Here is a 21526-nt window from a genome sequence, read left to right as displayed (position 1 = left end):
AGCAACGTAAGTCTCATGCTCCTTGTACTCGTAAAGGGCAACAAAGACCTCATCATCTAAATGCGGGAAGTAACACCAAGCACCTTCCTCCGTGAAAGACCTAACAGTACAGAAAGATCCGTTATTGAAGTTACCATCCATATCATTCATTGTTGTGATGTAGTCAAGACCTTCTGCAACAGTTACATACTCATCTACTCCGTTCTCTTTAAGGTCAAATTTTCCAGAAGTCTCCGCCTGATAAGTATGTTTCTTACCGCGAGATAGGGCTAAGATTCGACCATTAACTTGATCAACTTGTTTATTGTATGCCGCGACCGTAAACATATCCCGAGGTACTTTAGATTGTACTCTCTTGTTCAACCACTGCAATACCCCATCATAACGGTCTTCCTGTCCAAAACGTAGTACGTTAAGTGCAGCTTTGAACACTTTATCACCTTGACGGTATACATTCTGTAAGACGTACGGCTTAATCTTAGCTTCATCCCATACACGGGATCTGAACATAAGATGGTGCCCGTAGTTCTGGTACATATACTTCTTCGACATATCGTCTACGATACATGGAAGTTGTAATACATCCCCTACAAGCAATAGTCGGATGTTACGTTGCTGTCGTGCCGCGTTCTTCTTATTGAATCGTGCGATACGGTGCAAGATAACTTTCAGGTTGTCCGCGTTAAGCATATACGCTTCGTCGATAACAATGTGCTTTACCAGATCACTACCTGCGAAGATGTTACTACACTTACTGCCCACCTCTTTAAAATCTTTACTGGTTGCCATACCTATAGGGATAGATAGACCGGAGTGTGCCGTACCGTTACCACCAGTACCATTGAATAGGTTTTGGTTAGCAACACCTGTAGCCGCGAACACAACCATCTCATCTTGGTAGTATCGTTTTAGAATCTCCAATACAACGGTCTTGCCGGAACCTGCTTCACCTAAAAGAGTGCAATGACCTTTACCGGAGATGTATGCCTTCATGAAATCGATCTTCTCTTTATCGAGTGTGTAAGGGATACCTTCAATTAACCTTCTTAAACGTTCGTTCACTTTCCCTCCTTACTTTCGTACAACTAGTAGATATTTACGGTCACCACGTTTGAACGGTACTGTGATGAAGTTGTGTTTGATTTGTAGACGTTGTTGCGGTGTAAACCATGTAGTTCGCATCAACTTACATTTAGTGTCTGTCGAAGCCAACTGTGCTAGAAATAGTTCGTAATCCATATTCCCTCCTATTGAAAGTGCTACACTCTAACTGATATAATTAATCTTGTAAAGGAAAAATTATAACATTTTTAAGAACACTTCCCTAATCTCTTTACGAGGGTATTGGTAGAAAGTGTGTTTAAGAGTGTTATCATTTTTCTTTTTTCTTTTACCCGTATACGGGGTTTTGTTTATTTCATTTTTAGGGACACCTTAAGAATGCATTTGAGCGAAGCATGAGCGAGAACATTCTTGATCATATATTAGAAAGAAGAGGGAGTATTTCATCCCTCTAAGCCGTAGGCGTATCTATCAAATAGACGTCTATACGGCTATCCTACTCTATGGATTCTTACAAAAGAATCCGGTTGACATATAACTTCTACGACATCATGTCCAAAGATCTTCAGAACATTGCCCCCTCATATCTATCGCAGTATTATAGCCAGATAAAGTCTTTAGGAAATGTACCGCCCTTCCCTGTAAGTATATTTCGAACTTTATATCCTCATAACTAGTATCCTGATCATATTCCATCGCCACTTTAATCTGTCTGGTAATCTCTGAATGGATCTTATTCATCACTAAATAGTACCCTTCACGCTGCTCGTAACTACCACCCATTACCTCTGGAATCTCGCCAATCTGAGACCAATGGATAGGACGTACTCTAACCAACTTACTAGGCTGTTGCGACATAGTATCTGCCAAATCTCTCAGAGAAGTATTCCTTGCACTGAGTTCTGCTACACGTTTTATTAAGACGTTTTATCTTCTTCGTTTTACTCATCTTTCAATTCCTCCCCGCGAGTACCATCTTCATTCAACTTATAGAAAACTCTTTTGATCATTTCTCCGGTATCCTTGAAGTAGGAAGTGATACATACCTTACCCTCGATATTGTAGTGGTACGTCTGACACACAAAGAAATCTTCTATGTAGGTGATACGCCCATTCTTATCGAATAGTGCAGAATCCATCCAATGTTTCTTACCAATGATCTGGGGCTTCTTGTAAAGGCTCATCTTCCCACTCCTCCATCCCGATATTTGTGAAACAATCATCATAATCTGATTCACACTTCCAACATACACAACCTTCGTCCATATGCTTTACACACTCCAATTCCCACTCGGAACCACTGTCCTCGTACTTATGATCCGTGAAGATACTCACTCCCGTACTCCTTTTCCACTTGCCTTACCGAATCGATAGAATTGCTAAGGAACAAACTGAATTCCTTTTTAAACCGAGGAGTTATATAAAGGTTTCGGTTGTTTACCGAACGATCGAATAACTTTTTGTAGTATTCCACTCTTGCTCGTAGGTTACGAGGGTATATAGAACGTGCCTCTGATACCTTATCCACTAACTCTCTTTCAAACCTTGTGAACGCCACAACTCTCATATTCATAAGATCACTCATACCACCACTCCTGTTCACGGTTATAATTAGGGTCAAATTCATCTACCAACTGATTACTAAAAAGTCCGTCTATCTTGTTGTGATTCTCCAAGTATTGTAGTGCATCTTCTAGTGTTTCAATATCCATTAACTTTTCTTAACCTCCTTCTTCCATTTACGAATCTGACGTGAAGTCGGCTTTGCAGGTGTACAGTGTATCTGCATTACCGTATTGGATCCTCCAAAAGTACAAGGAACCTTGTATGATATTTCCGTTACCCATACTGCCTGTTGGGATACGTAAACCACACCTCCTGTAACATCTACAGGGTCTGAGTATGGTACTTTCTTCCCGTGTACATCTGTATGTACAGTAAATCGAATATTCGCTTCCATTATAAAATCTCCTTACATAATTCAGGTTTTACTACATTCTCTTCTACAGGCTCTAATATGTCTCTGTTAAACATCGATATTACAAACATATTAGGACGTGCCATATAGGTGTACTCTTTACATCGAGACTTTTCCGTAGTATAGATAAAACCATTTTCATATTCGTAGTTACTCTCTACACGTTCTAACCTGTAAGAGTTAGATGCTTCTTTCTCTACCACCGCGATAGCGGTCAACCATCCCAACATACAGGTTATTCCTGCGATCTTGGAAAACTTGAACACACGACACTTTCGCTCTTTAGCAGGGTATTGACACCACATCACCAGAGAAGTTAGCCAAATAGATACTGCAATAATTTCTAAAACCTCTAACATATTAAACCTCCAGCATAAACTTACACAACTCGGATTTATTAGGCTTTGTAGTGTAGATGTCCGGACGTCGACGAACAATCTTCATACGGTTTGCAAGTACCCACACACCTCCTTGGATCTCTGGACGGTCATATGTGGTAGTATCTTCAACTTCGACCTCCACCCAAATACGTTTCTCCCCTGATTTCAGATCCATACTGAGGTGTGGTGCTACGGGCTTTAAACAACAGTGCCATCCTGCACGCTCCGTGAACCCTTTAGTGGGATGATTCTCCGCTTCGTACCAAACCCCTTCTTCAAGTCGATGTTTCTTGTTGATGAACAGAGGACTGATAGACCCATCTTTCAATAGGCGGAACAGTTTAAATGCTCTCATTAACTGAACGCCCATGTTACGTTGATCATTGTCATCTTAGCCTCTGCTACAGATCCGTCGATAAATTCGATACGTTCTTCTTCCGACATATGTTTCCAGTGATAAGGTACGGGAACCTCGTATAATTCTTCGTGACCGCCCATAGTAAGTGCGATTGTAAGTGTTGAAATACTAGCCATTAATCTACCTCCCAGTTTCGATTTAATTCATCTACAATAAAACATACCTGCGACTCTTCTTCATCAGTCAGTTTGTGACTTGGTCGAGGTACAAACTGTAACTTGCCCGTATCTCGGTTAGGAATTACACCACCGATCAACTTACCAATACTAGCGTTACGGATAAGTAGACGTTCTGTTACTTGAAGTTTAGTGCGTGTCATAATATTGCATCTCCTCTTTTCCAGTTACTCGGTACAAGAAATTGTCGACTTCTTGGGTCATACGATACTCGCATAAGTACGGCATGTCAACATAATCTTCACCATCTTTCATGTACAATCCGCAATCCTGCCATAAAGTCTCTGTATGTAGGAACATACGAGGTACCCACGGATAACGGTTATCACTATTACCTTCTGAATCTAAACGTTCTTCATTAAGCATACCCCTCCTCCTAATGGATAGTATTACAACTCTGTAAATATACCGCAGTACTTCCGTATAAATAACCTGCGATGAAAGTACTTGCATATCCGGTCGCAATTAGACGTTCTGCGGGGATGGTAACACTCATTTCGTGTGTTCGTTGATCCCAGCCACAGTAGAATTGATAAGTCCATTTCTGTGAACCGTCAGAGAATAAAGTATCTTTCAGTTCAGACACCTCCACATTCAATTGACTTTTAAGGTATTCGGTAATCTTAGTCTTTGTAGAAATCATATTTCCTCCTGTTCGGTTAATGTCCTACTAACTTAAGTGAAAACTTTTTATATGTCAACCGTTGACATATACTTTTTACAGGTTAATATGGTCGACATCGAAACAGTTAAGAGGACAGTAATATGACAACAATTCTAGCAGACACTAAAAAGGGGCGAATCTACGCGGACTCACAACTATCTTGTACATCTTACCGTACCATGACTCTTATGGAGACGGAAAAGGATATCAATCCGTACTATGAAACTTCTAATGTGAAGATATACTTTAATGATGATACGGTAGTAGGTGCCGCAGGAGACTGGGGATTATGTTCAGAATTGAAACAAGCTATCCTAGATAAGCAACCTCTCCCTTCAATTCCTGAAGGCAAGGATGCACAGGCTATTGCAATACACCGAGTAGGGAATACAATACGTTGTGTACGTTACAGTATCCGAACTAAAAAGCGTTTATTCGGGATGCTTAAAGTCCGAGAGTTTGTAACTGAAGAGATCGATCCTCAGATCCGATTCCTAGCTATTGGATCCGGTTATCAATTTGTACTAGGTGCAATTCTGTCAGGGGCGAGTGTACGCGATGCATTTAACTCAGTGTACAAGAATGACACGGGGTCTGGTGGTAAGATTGTGTGCCGAGGTTTCGACCTATTCCACGAGGAAGAAAACGTATGATCCTTTACACAGCACCATTATGGAAGGTAGATGCAGCAGAGGCAGTGTTCGCACCTATGCATGATGTCACTGTGAAATCCGGAGATACTCAATTCGCACCTACATGGGATTTTCTTATGGAGTATAAGAATGATCAGGATGAGGAGAAGTACGTTTCTAAGTTCCTGCCCTTGATGCGTGAGAACTATAAAAATAATACCCAGTATTGGGTTGACTTTTTATCACAAGAGAGTGTTACAATAGGTTGCTATTGCAGGGCGGGTAAATTCTGTCATCGACATTTACTTGTTGACATATTCCAGAAGGTGTGCGAACATCACCATATTGAGTTTAGATATGCAGGAGAATTAGGATGAGTAATGATATGAAATCTCGTTTCACACGAGCACATAAGGTACTATTGTCTACGTATAATAGTCTATCTCCGGAAAATCAACAAGATATCAAGACAGGTAAAGAACAGTTCTGTAGTCGTTGGTTGCGTAATGAAGTTAATCTATGGGAAGGGTACAAAGAGGATCCTGAATGGGTCATTAACGGATGCGCTTGTGATCCTAATCATCCCGATAATCTATCGGATATGGTGATCAAGAACTTCATCAGCCTTGTTAAATTGGGGATTATTAACGATGAATGAGAAACAGTTCAACGCTAACGGTCGTAAGATCGATAAACTTTGGAAGAAGTTGTGGTACGAGATTGTAATTAAACCTACTAAGGAGGATAAGAATGTTCAAGAAAAATAAATCACAGATGGAAGTACATGCAAGTTACCTAGGCTACAAAGCCCGTGACTACGTTACAGGTTTCGAAGGAGTTATCACTAGTCTATCTTTTGACTTGTACGGTTGTGTACAATACGTGATCACTCCTCCGGTAAAGGATCATGAAATTGCTAATGGTCATTGGTTCGATGTAACCCGTGTAGAAATTTTATCAGATACTGCGGTTATGCGACAACCAGACTTTGATAAGGGTTATGTAGCAGAAGGTAAGAAAGGTAGTGCAGATAAACCTCTACCTTAAGGAGTGGTATGTGTAACAAAAGATACGAGATACGTCATCGTAAACTTTGGGGTTTGATGGGTGGAGATTCTGATCCAGATAATCTACCTATCGTATGGTCGTATTTCACGAAAAGAGCTAATAGTAGTCCTGCCATCTACTCATATAATGTCGCTAGAGCTCGTGAGACGCACTATAGCATCATCTATGAAGTGGATAAGGCATTGGCTCAAATGCAGGATAAACTCTTCACCAAGAGGCTTACAAAGCTTTCTAACGGTAAGAAAGTCCGAAAGACTCTCCGTAAAGATATTACAGAGATGAATTGGGTACCGGAGAACACCTACGACTATCTAGCATTGATGCATTATTTACGTCAATGTAAGAGAGAGGGTGCGAAAAAGTGTTTGCTTTCTGGAAAAGAGTTTGCAATACTTAATCCGGAATCGAAGAAGGATCGTAGACGTCGTGAGATTGATACGAAGCTTCGTAATACATTAGTAAGTTATTAGGAGGATGATTTGTTTAATGTAGGTAATATTCCTTTCGAAACGGCGGTAGAGAATATAGAATATGCTCTATCTCAAAAGAAAGGTAAACTGGTTGTCAATAATCTTCAGACAGGTTATACTTCCCTAGCTAACTCTTTACGAGTACTAGAGACGTACCGAGACAACTGTAAATTCACAGCACCGAGTAAGTTTGAAATTGCCAATAAACTGCTCTTACGTTATAGTCAGGAGGCTTATACCCATGGCACGAGTCGTAATTCTTAACTCGCCCCCGCGTGGAGGCAAAGACCACGCAGCTAAATTCTTAACTAAACAGGTCAATGATTCTGATGATACGCTTACCGCGGTTCATCGTGAAATGAAGACTGCATTATTCGAAGTAGCCGCCCGTACTCTGGGCATTACTGTTGATGAATTTCTTCACCGTTACGATGAGACTTCAGAATTATCTGAGACAGGTTGGTTCAAAGATTATCCGCTATACCCTGTAGGTTTCAAAATCATTTCAAAGCGTGATACTCTAATCCACATGTCCGAGAACGTAATCAAACCTATGTTCGGTAAGTCTGCATTCGGCATGATCGAGGCTAATAAGATCGGAGATGAGGATTATATCTTCTATAGTGATGGGGGTTTTGCTGATGAGGTGGTACCTTTGATCAATAAAGTAGGTGCAGATAACGTACTCGTCATCCGTATCGAAAAGGAAGGTTGTACCTTTGAAGGAGATAGTCGTTCTTATCTATCACCTAGTATGTTCTCTGATTTCGAAACACCACACTTTGTAGATATCGTGAATGTTCACGGAGAAGTAGGTGAGTTTGAAAATGACCTAGTAGATGCGATCACTCGATGGGAGAATGAAAGTGCGCGTCCGTAATGGTAAGGTTATTGGGGTTGATGTAGATTTAACGGTCGTCAACTCCGACCTAGCATGGTTTGACTGGTTAGGAAAACTATGTAATGATGACAGAACTTTCGAAGAGATGTGGGAAGATGGGGGTATGATGCCTTATAACCTTTCCACTCTGTTCGATATTCCGGAAGGTAAAGATCCTTTCGATTTCTGGCGTCAAGAAGATTTATATGATAACCTTTGGGCAATGCCTAGGTCATCAGAAGTTTTGAAGGTTTTGTATGAGATGGGTTACGATATTGTTTTCGTTAGCTATTGCTTTGATTGCGGTTCTCATGCACAATCTAAGGTTCGTTTACTACGTAGAGAGTTTCCGTTCATCCCAGAAAAAGACTTCCATTTCGTTCAGACGAGAAGTAAAGGGGTATTGACTAAGTCACTGGATTACATGGTAGATGACCGATTTGAGTTCTTGAACCAGATGAAGGGTGGAGTAGAATGTATTCTCTTCGAATCGCCTTATGTTCAAGATGATATGCCTACCCGAGATTACAAAGTAGCTGATAACTGGTACCAAGTTCTCCAGATCATTACTAAGAATCCGTGGTGGCACCATATAAATTAGAGGAGGAAAATATGGGTTTTTCAAGAAAAGCGCCTAGCAAAGCCAAACTAAAAAATTCTTTGGTTGCAGCAGATTTTATGCACATGCAAAAAGTAGTACTAAAGTGGAACGAACTCGCAGGGAACCTAGATTATAAAAATCTTCCTCGATCGGCACAAGGTACTGCCTTAGCTAATCTGATGAAGACTTACCATCAGCTATCTCAAGAGGAGTTCTTTGGGAAGGATGAACTCAAACAAGGTATCGATACCGACGACCTAGTAATGATTGCAGATGGTCTATGTGATTCAGTATTTACCGTATTCATGTGGGCTTTCTTAGATGGAGAAGGTTTGGATAATCAAGATGCAATGTTCTTACAAGATGTCGAAGATGAGAAGGGTAATTACTTCGATCAAACACTAGCTACCGATATAGACTGGTACAAAGCTGCTCTCGAAAAAGAAGACGCCTTTGAGGCACAGACTCAACTGATCATCTTGCTACAACGTTTCAACAAGAAGATCGATATCATGTCCGCGTTCAACAAAGTAAGTGCATCTAATTTCTCGAAATTTCCTCGCAGAGAAGCTGTAATGGATATAGGTGCTGAATGTCGTAAGATCGAAGAGAAAGGTCGTTACCGAGGTATCGCGGCGAAGCTTATCGATAGCGATAGCCGTATCGTATTCTTGGCAAAAGAAGAAGTGTGTGGCGATAATGTAAAAGTGTACGGAGTTCCGAAGATCGTTAAATCTTCTCAATTCCATGATGTACAAAACCTAGAAGAAACAATTCGTAAGTAATAAGGAGAATCAAATGAAATCAGTAGTAGTATACAAAATCCACCGTGCAGATGTAGCAAACGTACGTGACGAAATCAAAGACGAAGAACTTCTAAGCATGTTCAAGTTCTCTCAATGTACACAGGCACAGAAGCAAACGGCAGGTTTCTCACCAGTGTTCGGCGGAACTTACGTACATGAAACTAAGCAAGGTGACCTAGTCCTTAAGTACACGACGCAAAGCAAGACCATCAACAAGAACGAGGTGGTTAACAAGGCTGCGGAACTTCTTCCAGTATATCTAGAAGAGTTGGCAATCCCTAGCGAATTGTTCTCTGAGATTAAGGCAGACAATACAGAACAGTACCGCGAGATCATGAAGGACGTAGCTAACAATGCAAGCTTCGAAGTACTGAAGACTACTTTCCCTAACGAAGCGAAAGATATGTACATCGTGATCACTAAAGAAGGTTACATCTACGCAGAAGGTAACTGGAATGGTGCAGAGAAAGCGCTAAGTGCTATCCGTTCTGCTATCGGCTCTCTTCCGGCAGTACCAGTACAATACGATACTGCGGCTTCTGAAGTGTTCCGTAAGTTCATCGTAGAGAAGTACTCTGAAGATATCACACTAGGTGAGAAGGTTATCCTAGAAACTCCAGAAGGCGGTAAGATCACTTTCGCTAATGAGAGTGCGTACGAAGATAAAGTCCGTGACCGTATCCTAGATGATGGTTGTTCAGTAGTGGCACTTCAGCTCGACTTTGACGGTTGTTTCTCGGCACTTGTACGTGAAAATATGACAGTCAACGCAATCTCTTACGACCCAAGTCTTTCAGTGCTTGACGAGGAAGACCGTGAACTAGAAGAATCTATCCAAATGGAAGCGTTGTTCTTGTTACAGTTTAACAAGCTTCGTGACTTCCACGTAAATCTTCGCGGTATCTTGAAAGAGACCTCGTTGACGGAAGAAGGCACAGAAGACGCTTAATACTAGGGTCACTTTAAAAATAGAGGAGGACGGGATATGGTAGGTGATGAGAATATCAACACCAACCTATCTCTACAATGCATTAAAGTTGTAAGAGACATAGAGGCATTGGTAGAGGAGGTAGAGAGGTTAGAGAAGCTATCTAAAGGTCGTGTATTACATAATACAGTCTGTGTAGCTCAAGAGCTTATTAAATTGGCTGATAGTAAGATGAAGGAGTTGAATGTATAATGGGTTTTAGTAAGAAAGCAGGTAAGGGTACTGAGAAATCCGCACAACAAGAAGCGGAATTGGATAACAATGGTGAAGTGTTTATCCGCGATGATTCTGACAATAAACTGTTCAAAGATATTCAGGTAAAGGATATCTCTAAACTTATCACAGCGAACTGTGTAGGTGCTTACGATGCAGATACTCTTATCTGGAAAGCATGTGCGAATATGGAATCTAAGTACATTATCGTGCGTAACGAAGAAGAAGGTATCGAAGAGAAGCTTGACAACATCACAATGTTTAAGGGTATGGGTAAGAAGATTAAAGAGACTTCTTGGCTAGGTCTTCATAACGTTGACCGAGAATTGGCAGGTAAGGAACCGCTATCACCTGATGACTTCACTATCGAAGAAGGTCAGGAACTTAAAATGTCTCACGAGAAGGCAATCGAACAGGCTAAGATCGTAATCTTCACCGCACTTAAGAAAGTTAGTCAGCAGTTCGGCATCCCTCGTTTTCGTCTAGTGATCGGTGAAGGTGATAACTTCCGTCATGAACTAGATCTATGTCGTCCTTACAAAGGTCAACGTAAACCTACTGCACGTCCGATCATCTTGAAAGAGATCCGAGAATGGGCAGCAAAAGCAGGAGAGTTTGACCTAGAAGAGGCTAAACCTCGTCACGACGGTAAGATGGTAGAGGCTGATGATGTCGTAGAGTATTACGGTGCTATCGGTTACCAAAACTACCGTAAGACTGGTAAGTTTAACTACGTAGTAGTGGCTTCTGATAAAGATAGTATGGGTAACCCTAAACTTCTGGTTAACCCTGATCGTCACGTAGGTAAGGATAACCCGCTCAAAGGTAAGTTCAAGTTCCCTCAAGCGATGCTTATTCATGATACGAGTAAGACCGCAGGTGACCTAGAACTAGTACCTAAGAAGTCTGGTGCAGATGTTAAAGGTTACGGATTCAAGTTCATTATGTACCAAGCACTCCTAGGTGGTGATGGTGCCGATAACTACAATGCGTTGACACACCTTAAGCAAGACCTAGACTTCGGTGATCAGTCTGCGTACAAGACTCTGAAGCCTTGTAAGACTGCGAAAGAAGCTTTGCAAGCAGCGATCAACGTATACGCAGAGCTATTACCATACGGTGTACAATACACTACTCATGATGGTCGTAAACTAGATGTGGACTGTCTGACGTACATGAACACCTACTTCAAGGTAGCGTATATGATGCGTAGTTCGAAAGATACTATGGACTTCCTGCGATTATGTCAGGCGTTCAAAGTAGACACCTCTAAGGTGGAGAAGAACAACCGCTACACTAAACCTGTTCCGGTTATGGTAGCTGATGAAGTTGCTATGGCGAAGATTCAGGAGATGCGTGATACGTTCCAAGAGCTACTGAAAGGCGACCTAAGCGGATTTAAGTCTAAGGCTAAACCTGAATTGGTAGACCGTCTAGAACGTACTGGTAAGGCTGTAGAGGCGCTTATGACAAACCTATGTGACTTTACAGAGATGAAGTCTACCTTAAAACCTGAATTCGAGGAGAAAGATGATGAAGAGTAAAGATGCGCAGAAACTTCTAAAAGGTCGTATTAAGACTCGTGACAACGGAGAGACCTACGTAGCTAAGAGTGTACGTATTAAGGGTTCTGATCTTAAGAATGGGTCAGTGGTAGTGTTCCTAGATACCTTGGAGGATTAATGGCAAAAGCTACTTCTGCGGAGATTGCAAAGAAAGCAAAAGAACTAGAAGTGCACCTATCTAAACTAGCTGATCCGGAAACGGGTCAGCAGAAGATTCCTGCACTAATTACCATGGTTCGTGGCGCTATACGTTCTAGTTGGGCGATGAGCCCTATTAAACTTGCGTACTGGGAGATGGGGAGGGTTCCTGATAACTCTTCTTCTCTTCGTAAATGGCAGATGCAATGTGAATGTTGTAAGAAGTTCTATAAGGTGGATGAGATTGAGATCGACCATATTAGTGGTAACCATTCTTTCACTCGTCCGGAACACTTTGAGCAATATTTCGATAACATCTTGAATGTTACCTTCGAAGATCTCCAACGTATCTGTAAATACAAGTGTCACCGAGTTAAATCTCATATGGAGAAGAAAGGTCTCCCGAATATGAATGAAGCTGCGATTGACAAGATCAACATCTTCATTGATAAGTTTGCAGAAACCGCAGCGTATACTCGTTGGTTATCTGTTAACGGTATTAATCCGGTAAGCACTAAAAGTGGTCGTAAGGCTCAGGGAGTAGAACTCCTCAGAGACCAAGGATTGTCTGAAGAGAAGATGTTGGATTTGTTCGAAGCGTGTGACTACCTGCAACGTTTGGATTCGAAACTTACTAAGGCAAAACGTCCTTCGATTAAAGCAGCCGATTACGAGGTAATGAATACGTACTACGAGTTATGGAGTGCACTAGATTTGCACAGACCTAAGCTAAGTTTCAAGACTATTGAGGTGTGATATGCCCGTGAAAGTTACCGAACTTGGTATAGCAGAGCCAGATAAAGATTTCGTACCTTACGACCTGACACATAAGTTGCATTTCGAACGGTTGTCGGTATATGAAGGTAAAATGAAACCTTACCTATGGACCCCTGTAGTGACAGATGACGGTAAGATAACTTCTAGAATGGCGGTAGTAGATATCTTACCTAAGAATGTTTGTGACGTAGGATGGGTTATGATTTACAATGCAGACACGGACGCTATGTTCCGTATCAGCGGTAAACACCTGTTCACTCTGTTAATTCGGTATTGTCCCGAATGTGGGGGTGATGGTAGTCACTTCATCGAGAGACATCATGAATGGTGCTCACAATGGAAACACTACGTAGATGACCATTACGATTCTCCATGTATGAACGGACGTTGTAAGCATTGTAATAAGAAATAATTGACAGGGGTTTAAATAACCCCTACACTGGGCATCTAAATTGTTCAGGAGGAATTATGGAAGCATTAATATTGTGGTTCAGAAGAGTAATGTGTAATCATACAGACTCTGTAACATTACGTAACGACGACTATGTAGAAGTACGGTACTGTAATTCTTGCGAGTCAGTAGTTTATCGTAATAAACAGAAATGGTGGCAACGATAATGAAACATCTGTTATGGCTACTGTTAGGTTTGTCCACAACAACTAACGCAGGTACTTGTGAATTCTTCGAAAAACTTTCACCTTACCAAATTGATGTGGCAGAGATTGCATACAGTACAGGCAATCCTTTCGACCTAGGTCTTACAGCAGTAGCTGTGGCATGGCAAGAGAGTAGGTTAGGGCTTTACAAAGTCCGTTACAATCTCGATAATATCAAAGATCAATCTTTCGGTGTGATGCATACAGTAGCTTACTGGAAGACAAAAGGTATGACTCCGTTCGAAGCAGGACGTTGGGTACAATCTATGGTCGAAGATGATGTGAAGAGTATTAATGTTGGAGTGCAAGACCTTATATACTGGAGAGGTCGTGCTAAGGGTGATTGGAAACGGGGTATTGAGATGTATAATGCAGGAACAGGAAAGAATCCTGTATACGTCAAAGAGGTTACCGCGACAGTCAATAAACTTAAAGGTTGTTTTTAATTAGGAGGAATTATTATGGGTGAAGAAGGTAAAGAGTTTACAGCACCACAATCACAGCAAGACGTAATCATGCAAGAAGTGGTAGCCAAAGCTCAACAGGTCTATATGGATTCATACGAGGTTAAACGTCTTAACGGTTTTATCGTAGTTATCCGAAAGGCAGATAATAAGCGTGTGTTCCGTTCTAAGACGATCACCAAATACGAAGAATTCATGCAAAAGGAAGTGATGGAGATCATCAACCGTGCACGTAGTCTCCGTCAAAACCATTCTACCGCGGAGTAGTATATGGCAATCAGTAAAGAGCAAATTACTAAGATAATCGACCTAAAAACTGCTAACCTTCGTATCGACAAGAATGATGAGGACTATCTGAATAACCGTGATATCGCCCATGAGGTACTAGGTAGTCGTTCAGCGGAGTCCACAGTACGGCGTGTATGGGCAGTATACCTAGAACGAGGACATTACCGAGGTGTCACAGGTTCAGCACCGATCGCCTCGGGAACCATCCACTCTCCAATCTTAGATCGTAAACAGGCAGTAGGTAAGAAGTTCGTAATCACTAGTGCGCAGAACAACACTTTCATTCATGAAGATTTCTTCAACAGTCTTCTTGCGTATTGTGAAGAGAACGAGGCACAACTGATCGTATCCGGTTTCTATTACAACCGTAATGGTTACCAGAACGGTAAGCGAGATGATGCATGGTTTGATGAGCGTATCCTTCCATACATGGTCAATCATAGCCTACAGCTTGCAGACGGACTTGTATTCTGTGGAGAGTTGAATATCTTACCTACTGCGGTTAATCCTATGTCAGGTCTGTACAACTACACTGGTGACCAGTCAGCGATCATCCCTCATGCTAAGATGGAACTGGAAAGTGTACCATCTCATAAGTACGATGACCCTAAGATTATGTACACCACAGGTGCGATTACTAAACGTAATTACATCCCACAGAAGGCTGGTCAAAAGGCAGAATGGCATCACGCATTTTCCGCAGCAGTAGTGGAGATCGATGATGATGGTGATTGGTTTGTGCGTCATATCAATGCAGAAAGTGCCACAGGCTGTTTCTATGACCTGACTGAACGTTACACCCCACAAGGTAAGGATACCTCGGAGTATTACATTGATGCAATCCAGTACGGTGATATCCATGCAGACAAGCTTCGTAAATCTATTGCAGATTTGTGTTGGGGTAGCCAGAAAGGTAGTATCGCGTTTGAACTAGAACCGAAGTACGCGTTCCTTCATGATATCCATGATCATGCGCGTCGTAACCACCACAACATCAAAGATCCGTACTACCTGTTCAAGCAGATGAATTCCGGTGAAGAGTGTGTGGAAGAGGAAGTTCGAAAAACTGTTGACTTGTTACTAGATATCAAGCAAACTGTAGAACAGGTAATCGTTGTAGAGTCTAACCATGACCTTGCTCTTGAGCGTTGGCTTAAAGAACAAGACTATCGTAAAGACCCTGTGAACGCATTGTTCTTCTTGAAGATGCAATTGGCTAACTACGAGAAGATGTCTCGTGGAGAAGAGCTACAAACGTTCCGTACGGCATGTGAGATGGTATCCTCTCCTGAAGACCTAGATCGTATCCGTTTCCTAGGTACTGATGAGAAGTTCCGTCTACACGGGATCGAGTGCGGTCAACACGGTCACAACGGTTCTAATGGTTCCCGTGGCTCTATGCAAGCGTTCGTTAAGATGGGTATCAAGTACAACATCGGTCATACTCACTCTTGTGCAATCAAGAACGGTGTGTTTATCGCAGGTGCTTGTGTACTCAACGAAGATGCAGGATATACTAAAGGTGCAGGTTCTTGGTCAGTGAGTCACATCATCACTTATCAGAACGGTAAAAGAGCAATCATTACCTGTAAGAATGGTAAGTGGAGAGCTTAGTACATGGAGTATCGGTATTGTGTACAACGTTATGTCCACTACAGCACTAAGAGTAGGTGGTCATATGCATACCGAGGTGATTCCTTCTGGAGGGCGTTTAATATCGCCCTTTGGGAGAAATTTATAAACAAACGTAAAGTTAAAATGACTTGGAGGTAATTATGAGTTTTGATTCTATTGACCCACGGTTTATGGATAATCTTTTCCTTAAACATACAGACGGGGCTCCAAAAAGCCTTGAAGACTTCCTAGAGAAAGATCTTTACAAAGAACAAGTTTTTGCTATGCTTAAACAGTTCTTAGAGGATTCAAAGTATTTCGAAGGTTTCCGTCTATATGAGACTAAGACTTATGTTGCGATAGTTCCTGTAAACGGCACCTTAGTACTAAAAGACCGACTAGCATCTACAGAAGATATACACTGCCTTGTTAGCGAAGATAGCCTTGCAACGTTACCAGTGTACGAAGGTTATGGACAGTATGTAGAGAAAGGGGATACTGCATGGATCATCGGAAGTAAACCTATTGTAATCTTCGGAGATGTTGACTGTACTGAAGGAGATTTAGGTGCTTATTGGAATGCCCCTCTACCTGAAGAAGGTAATGAATGGTATTCTGTTACAGTAGAAGATACCGAAGAAGGGTCTGTTTTGAGTGCAAAAGGTAAAACGATCTTAGTGAACCAGAATATTTATATTACTGGTGAATGGAAAACTAAAGGCTAATACAACCCCTGTCCGATGAGGCAGGGATTTTAAACGTATTTGGAGGAATTATGGGAATTGAAATAGAAGTACAGAAACAGGATTTTGAAATCTACGCACTAGAGATTAACGGTAAGTCCACTAACTATAACGTTAATATGACTAGTGTTCATATGGACGAAGACGGAGACCTTACGGTTAAATTATCTCTAGATGCAGAAGACCTTCTAGAGGATTCAGAGATGGAGCATAACATTATAGAAGAGCTGAAACAGAACGGCTACACTGTAATTGATAGTAATGGAGATGAAGTTTAATGAAGTTGACTTACGAAGAACAGTACCTTATGCTTGTCCGTAAGGTTCTTAATGAAGGTAAGTGGATTTACAACGAACGGACAGGTGTCCGATGTCTAACTATCCCACGAGCAGTTATGGAGTATGAATTGACTCCGGAATCGGTACCATTACTTACCACACGACCTTCATATCCTGTAAGTGCGGTTGCGGAGATTATCGGTTACATTCGTCGTTATGAATGGGCAAATGAATTTGCAGATATCGGTTCTCCGACTTGGTTCAAGAATGCTAATGAAACTAAAGCTTGGTTAGCTAATCCTTACCGTGAAGGTGAAGACCATCTAGGTGAAGTCTACGGTGCAGCTCTTCCGGAAGAATATATCCGAGATGTACTACAGAACCTTCAAGATGGTATCGACAACCGCGGACTTAAACTAGATTGGTGGCAACCTGAGAGCTTTGCCCGTGCATGTCTACGACCGTGTCTAAGTGACCACCAGTTCCAGATTATCGACGAAACGGTACATCTGACAAGTGTCCAACGTTCAACCGACCTGATGTGTGGTAAAAACTTTAACGCATTGCAAGTATACTTTTTAGGTATGTTCGGTGCGAAGATTGCGAAAATGGAGGGCGGTACGGCTATGCATATCATGAACAATGTGCATATCTACGAACCGCATCTAGAAGGTGTGGAAGAGTTACTGTCACGTTCTCCTGACCTAAGCGCAAAACCGACGTTCAATATCGCGGACTGGGTTAACGACTACACAGACCTTATGGATATGGAAGACCATGCCCGTGAGTATATTAATGTTAAAGGTTACAAAGGTGTACCACAACCGAAGATTGAATTTGAACTAATTGCATAGGAGGTTTTATGTTCAAGATGATAGCCGCGACAGATTCATACGGATGCGCGGGACTAGATAATAAATTGCCGTGGCATTTCCCAGAAGATTTAAAGTACTTCCAAGCGATGACCATGGGATGTCCGGTTATCATGGGGCATAATACTTTCAAAAGTCTACAGAGTTACGGGATGTCTAACGGGTTCAAAGGTCGTAAGAATATTGTAATTACTTCTGATCCCGTCTTATGGACTAAGTACCTACAACCGGAGTTAGATGTGATTTACGTAAGTGGTATCGATGCTGCCAAGACCGCGGCAAAGGTGTACAGTCTACGTAACTCTAACTGCGATATATGGGTCGTAGGTGGTAAATCCATCTATGAAGCATTTATCTATGATAAGGATGTAACAGAGTTCCATTGGTCGGTTGTCGGTAATGGTAAAGGTTTTGTAGGAGATACCTTCATAGACTTCACACCTATCGCTGACCGACTAGGACTAACAGGGACTGCACATCTAAGTGATGATGTGTATGTAAATTTATATCGAAAGGAGGAATAGTGAAAGAAGTTATTCAGAGTGCACTGTACTTGAGTGGGAATAAGCGCGAGTTGTTCAACGATATCGCGCCCCATCTAGAAACAGAGCGAAGCATACTGATCGAGCCTTTTGTAGGGACAGCAACAGTAGCAATAAACTGTGAAGACCGGATAATGTTCGATGAATACCATCTTAATGATATTCAGACGGAGATGGTGAACCTTCATAAAAATCTTACCAATGTAGATTGGATTATGAGTACGTACGAGGTTAATAAACAGTACGAAGATTCTAGAGAAGATTTTGACCGTCTTAAGGCAGATTTCAACAAGGATATCACTCGAATGGATTTGTTGTACCTTATCATGATGAGGTCTCATTCGAACTCTATCCGATTCAACAAGAAAGGTGAGTGTAACATTACTCACGGCAAGCGTCAGCGTTATGACATAGAACGTATGTTCCGACACAGCAACCTTAGTAAAGATTTCCTTTGGTATAACCTCTCCTTTGCTAACTTCATGCGTAAGATGTTGAAGAAGTTCGAAGTCATGACTGATGTGGTGGTGTATATTGACCCACCATATACAACGACGACGACACACTACACGGATACTTGGACAGTACAGCAAGATATGATCCTATTGAATCTTATGGATCAGATGCGCGAGAAAGGTGCCAAGGTTGTTTATTCGAACGTATTCCGTAACAGAGGTAAGACTAATCAGTGGCTTATTGATTGGTGTGAAGAGAATGAAGATAAGTATGAGGTACTTTACATGGATCGTGATTACTCTAACTGTTCATCATTCAAAAGTGACGCCCCTACGGTGGAAGTACTAATAGTTTCAAAGGAGAAATAATGAGAGATTTTTATGATCGTAAACTGACAGGTTCAGTTACAGAGCACAAGGTTATCGAAGTAGCAGAAAGCAATCCGGAGCTTTTCATGCCAGAAGGTGAGGTATGTATTCCTCGTGTTTTGTTCTATTTAGGACTTGACGTACGTAGTTCAATGTATGACAATAACTATTCTGTAGAAGATGACTTCTTAATCCGAAGTACTAAGTTCCCGACTAAAGCTTATAAAACTCGCGTGTATTCCGGTGATGTAAGAAAGGCTACTAAAATCGATGAGAACGGAAAACCTGTACCGGATAAAGATAAAATCCACCCTATGAGTCAGGTATACCTTGCAGTTAATGTCCTTCAAGCGGATAATATCGAACGTTTTGTATCGGAAGATAATCTTATTGATATTTCAACGATCGGTAACAAGAAGAAACGCGGAGGTTCCGATGAGTAAAGAAGTGGAGAATAACTACGAAACTTTTGACCACTGGGATACTACTCCCGAGCCAGTAGCTATCGTATTCTCTCCTACAGAGGATGATCCAGTAAACGCACAAGAATACAAGATGCGAAGAGATTTGGATAAGAAAGGCGACCCTATGTACGAGAATGCACCGTACATTACTGATTTGGATGAAATGGAGCTAGGCTAACTAGCTCTTCAATTGGAGGAAATAAATGTTTAAGAATCATACAACTTTGTACAAAGTAAGCGCGGCAACCAAACGAATGCAGGTATGGGAAGCATGGGTAGTAGGTGCAGTAGTGACTTGTCAGCACGGAGAACTTGGCGGTGCACAAACTAAACACAGTTACGTGGCAGAACCTAAAAACCTAGGACGTTCTAATGAAACTACTGCTGAAGAACAGGCGGTAGTGGAACTACAAGCTATGTACAAATCTCAAATAGACAACCGACATTATCGTACAAGTGCTCATGATGCCCATGAGTTTGCAGACTCTTGTAAAGAGCCTCGTAAGATCACTAACTACAAAGATCGTTTCAGTAAGATGTCTCCAGACCTTATCACTTCTGTTAAGAAAAACGGTAGTCGTGCATGTGTACTGGACGGTACTTTATACTCGAAGATCGGTCGTGCAGAAGATATAAAAGTTGCGCATCTTACAGAGGCAGTTGAGAAATTACAAGAGGCAGGACTAGGCACTTTTGATGCTGAAGTTTATGCACACGGTCTGTCGTTACAACGTATCCGTTCTGCATGGTTGAAACCTGTAAAGACTGAGAAGGAGATCCTTAAGATTGCTCGTGACCGTAAGATCAATCTTACTGCGGCTAAGACAGGAGAAACCTTAAAGGCAAAAGACACTGGTATCGACTCTCTTAATGATGCAGTGGAGTACTTAGGTTACAACCCTAACGAAGATGCAGCGAAACTTCAGTTCCACGTATTCGATATCCCTAACACCACTGGTAAGGTTTTTGAGAAACGTCTTACAGAAGATATGAATACCTTGGTGGATTTCGTAGCCGAGAACGGTATGAAAGATGTAATCCAGTTCTGCGAGGTAATGTATACGACATCACACGAAGAACGTATGGAACTGTTAGATAAGTATGTCGAACTAGGTTATGAAGGTCTTGTTCACTACGAAACACAAGGTATCTACGAATTCGGTAAACGATCTACTAACGCGGCTAAGTCGAAACCTCGTTATGATTCTGAGGCTAAGGTTTTAGATGTGACCAAGGATAAGTCTGGACAGGGGGTTCTTCACGTACAAGCTTGTGATGCCCTAGAAGGTGCTAAATTCAAATGTAAAATGAAAGGTACCGCAGAAGAACGCGCATTTGAGATGCAAAAAGAATTGATTGGTCAGTGGATTACGTTCTCTTATGAGGAGCTTTCTGATAAAGGTGTACCTACCAAACCTGTAGGTGAGAATATGCGACTATGTGACGAAGATGGTTCACCACTAGAATAAGGAGATATTATGTCGATTCAAGATATGTACGATTTTCCTAAAGATATGTACAACGCAATCTTTACAGGAGATACTAGTCAAATCCCTGAACAAGGGACTTTAGTAGCTATGGATACTGCAAGCCGAGGGTTAGTAAATGTAGTGGTAACAGGAAAATATGCTCTAAGAAAGAGCCCAGTAAAACACTACTACAACGTAAATGAAGGTGCAGAAGGAGAGGAACCGGAATACCGAGAGGATTCAGGTAAAGGTTCTTTCTTAGTTTCGGTAGAAGTTGTATACGCTGATGGTAGGACGACGAATACCCGTTTTATCGATGAACTTAGTCCTCCTCTTACTGTACGAGAAGAGATGTTACTAAAAGAGAACTTAGTACTACGACAGGCTTTAGAACAAGAAGAACAGGAGGAAGAATAATTGTCACAGAAAACTAAATACCTAGGTATCGAGATCGATTACGACCGTGACCGTATTATCCCAGAACAGGGATACGCT

General features: G+C 41.6%; 4 protein-coding genes across 4 annotated transcripts; 3 read left to right on the top strand and 1 right to left on the bottom strand.

The window, feature by feature from the left end:
* Positions 1-134: 134 nt before the first annotated feature.
* Positions 135-993, bottom strand: LOC145273775 (uncharacterized; the record flags this gene model as incomplete). Its single annotated transcript, XM_080127113.1, has 1 exon — positions 135-993. A coding segment is annotated over exon 1 (859 nt), but the record flags the coding sequence as incomplete, so codon positions are not given.
* An 8134-nt stretch (positions 994-9127) lies between these two features.
* LOC145273773 (recombination-associated protein RdgC-like) lies at positions 9128-10084 on the top strand. Its single transcript, XM_080127112.1, has one exon. The coding sequence runs from the start codon at positions 9128-9130 to the stop codon at positions 10082-10084; it is 957 nt and encodes a 318-aa protein (XP_079983238.1).
* Positions 10085-16859: 6775 nt separating this feature from the next.
* Positions 16860-17714, top strand: LOC145273772 (thymidylate synthase-like). Its single transcript, XM_080127111.1, has one exon. The coding sequence runs from the start codon at positions 16860-16862 to the stop codon at positions 17712-17714; it is 855 nt and encodes a 284-aa protein (XP_079983237.1).
* A 17-nt stretch (positions 17715-17731) lies between these two features.
* Positions 17732-18256, top strand: LOC145273771 (dihydrofolate reductase type 9-like). The gene has a single exon (XM_080127110.1). The coding sequence runs from the start codon at positions 17732-17734 to the stop codon at positions 18254-18256; it is 525 nt and encodes a 174-aa protein (XP_079983236.1).
* Positions 18257-21526: the final 3270 nt, after the last annotated feature.

Source organism: Euprymna scolopes, unplaced genomic scaffold (assembly GCF_053919585.1).
Source record: "Euprymna scolopes isolate OS-2025 unplaced genomic scaffold, ASM5391958v1 sca159, whole genome shotgun sequence".
NCBI lineage: Eukaryota > Metazoa > Mollusca > Cephalopoda > Sepiida > Sepiolidae > Euprymna > Euprymna scolopes.
This window is presented reverse-complemented; position numbering and strand designations above follow the sequence as displayed.